This window comes from Manacus vitellinus, unplaced genomic scaffold (assembly GCF_001715985.3).
Source record: "Manacus vitellinus isolate BGI_N305 unplaced genomic scaffold, ASM171598v3 scaffold_64_pilon, whole genome shotgun sequence".
NCBI lineage: Eukaryota > Metazoa > Chordata > Aves > Passeriformes > Pipridae > Manacus > Manacus vitellinus.
The window spans coordinates 2,419,185-2,422,229 of NW_021940718.1; the positions used below are offsets into that span (position 1 = coordinate 2,419,185).

The 3,045-nt window shown below is 50.9% G+C and overlaps 1 protein-coding gene across 1 annotated transcript in view; it reads right to left on the bottom strand.

Moving 5' to 3' along the window:
* Positions 1-1,707, bottom strand: part of LOC108641477 (butyrophilin subfamily 3 member A3-like) — a 9,822-nt gene extending 8,115 nt beyond the window's left edge. Inside the window, exon 1 of the mRNA XM_029963887.1 lies at positions 1,701-1,707. Within this exon, the coding sequence (XP_029819747.1) occupies positions 1,701-1,707 (7 nt within the window). The remainder of the gene's footprint in view (positions 1-1,700) is intronic.
* Between the last annotated feature and the right edge of the window lie 1,338 nt (positions 1,708-3,045).

The following is a 3,045-nucleotide window of genomic DNA, read 5'->3' on the forward strand; positions in this document are numbered from 1 at the left end:
GAGGGGATCTGGGCCGTGGGGCAGTGGTTTGGACAATACCATGCATTTACTGACCCTGACTGGACCCCTCTGCACCTTGCCCACCTCCCCAGGGCCATCCAGGTCTGCCTGGACTTCAGGGACAAGCAGGTAGCATTTGCTGATGCTGAAAACGAAGCCCCAATCTTTGCTTTCTGCCTGGCCTCGTGTCCTGGGGAGAGGTTGCACCCCTGGCTCTGGGTGGGGACGGGCTCGTGGCTCCAGCTGTGCCCCTGACACGTGGAGGGAGCACGGGGGGCAGGGGAGAGAGTGGAAAGGCAAACACCATCACCGTGGGTCTGGGAACTGGTAGGGTTCTTCTGTGTCCTGCTGGCTTCTCCCCACGTGGTTCCTCTGGCCACCAAGCAGAGGACTGGCAGGTCATGGAGATGGATGCCACCACAGAGCCTCCTTCATCCCACCCACCCCTCAGCTGGGACTGCAGGGAGAGCACCGAGGCTCGGAGCATGGAGGAGCTTGGTGCCAGGAGGGCCAAGGGCAGGCAGGTGGCACCGAGTGCCAGGGCACTGCAGAGCTGCTCTGTCCAAGGCCACGGAAAACACAGCAGGTAGTAAAAGGTGCTGGAGCAGTGCCTCAGGCTTTTTTCTATTGATATGAAGTTAAAAAACCTTAAGCATAGCTGGGTGCTGATGATAACACTTATCTTCCCCACACATCCAGACTTCTCCTTGCCTCCCCTCCACTCATCACTGGCACGTGCACCAAGCACATTTCTTGCAGCAGGGCCCTGGGAGCAGCTCTGGGGGCAGCCCAGGAAGGCAGGCACAAAGCTGAGCAGGGTCTGGAGTCCACAGGAGAGGCAATTCCCACAGATCTGCCATTCTCTGATCTCTCCCCATCAAGGTCTCCTTTTCCTCACATAGAACAGACTAGATGGGAATATTCCACTTGGAAGGGACTTATAATGATCACCTCATCCTGAACCCTGCAGGGCTGACCAAAAGTAAAGCTTGTTACTAAGGCCATTGTCCAATTGCCTCTTAAACACTGACAGGCCTGGGGCACTGACCAGCTTTCAAGGAAGACTGTTCCAGACCATCCTCTTGGTAAAGAAATGCTCCCTCATGTCTAGTTGGAACCTCCCCTGGAGCAGCTTTGAACCATTCCCAGGTGTCCTGTCCCTGGATCCCAGAGCTCAGCACCTCCCTCTCCATGTCCCCTCCCTAGGAAGCTGCAGAGCAACAAGCCTCCTTTTCTCCAGAGGAGACAAGCCCAGAGCCCTCAGCTGCTCCTCACAGGACAGCACTAGATCTGCTCTGGAGAACTGGTATTTTGCAGGAAAGGACATTCAGAGACATTCCAGACATGGAAGGTTGGGGAGGTCTCATCCCACAGGATCCTGCTAAATCCTGCCCTTAGGAGAGGAGAAGGTGAATGTAAGTGAAGGGGAACCTTGTCCTTGGTCCAGCCTGGAATTCCTCTTCAGGCACATTGCTGGTTGGACCCTCTTAGTGCCACCTCAGTTGTCATCTTTGTGGTGGCATCTGGGCACAGGCAAGAGAATTTGCCTCCGTGATCTACTCCAGTAGCTGCAAAGAGTTGCAGCGCTGGGTCAGGCCCAGTTATCTTCCTCCAGAGCCCTGCCCTAACCCTCTTCCAATGTGGTAGGACCAAGACTGGGGAAACCCATGGATCTCTGCTCACAGCAGGGCAATTCCTACCCTCCATGGGCAGGTGACAAGGGGCACAGGCTGGGCACAGGTCACTGGGTGGTGAGCAATTGTACTGGACATGGCTTGCTCCTCTTGGGTTTTATTTTTTTGATTATGATTACTATTGTCATTAGTATTATTATCTTTTACATTGTTTCAAATATTAAACTGTTCTTATGTCAACCCACAAGTTTTTTTTTTTCCTTTTTTCCCCCCATCCCACTTTTGGCGGGCTGTGTGACCGAGTCACTGTGTGATGTTTAGTTGTCAGCTGGGGTTTCACCACAACAGGATTTCATGGCAGAAGGTTTGGAGATGGAGATGGCAGAAAATTTGTAAACTTTGGTTCTGTCCCTTGTCCTGGGAAACACCCCAAAGGAGTTGTGCTGTACATTGAGGGACACCTACTTCAATCAAGAAGAAGAAATTCCTTTCTGAAAGCCAGCTCAGGAAAGCTGGATTTTTTAACAGATTGGTGCCCTGGATCCACTTCACTGGAATTTTGTGGTTTGAAGGGGGAGAAAAGGTTTAATGGGTCCCTGTTTGCTGTACCTCCCAAAAAATTAAATATATACAAAAAAATCAACTCTTTGGGAGCTGAGTTGCATAATTGCAGCTTTTTTATTAAAATTGTATAGTATTGGTGCAATACTACATGAAATCATTCTATTCTAGTATTAGAAATCTACTATTCTAGTACTGCACCGTGAAGATTCAGGGGAGTTTAAATTCATCTCTTATGCTACAGGTCTCTGCATTCCAGTGCCACAACAGGTAGGAAGGCTTAAGGAATGCCATGGTCCTTGAAAAGCAAGGCTGGACCCACATGGGCTGTAAGAACACATTTGGATTTGGTACATTAGCCAGGCAGCTGGACTGAATGCCCTCCCCGTTAAACTCTGTCTCCTTTTCACCCAGTGAGCCCTTTCTCTGGGATTTCTGTTCCTTTTATGCTGTGTTTTGTCCCCCTCACCCTGGCAGACTGCTGGGTGGCAGCAGTTTTATTTTAAAGGACTGGGTGAGCCTTCTTCCAGAATGACAGCACTTTCTTCTTTTAAACCTTTTTTTTCTTTTAACATAAACAAGCCCAGAAGCCCCTTGATTTGCCAGCTTGGCCAGGAAACTCATCCAAGGTCTGGGCCAAGGCTGAAGCCTTGTCCAGGGCCTTGGAAGTGCATCCAGCATTGTTTTTGCAGTGTTTTGAGGGGCACTTCTAATGTGCAGCTTCACAATTTCCACCCTGCTCTGCAAGAGTGGTGTGACCAGGCTTTGAAATACATGTCCAGGACCAGGGGCTGAGGGCAGGGCTGGGGCTGCAGAGGATGTTGGGGCTCCTCCTCACCCCATGGAACAG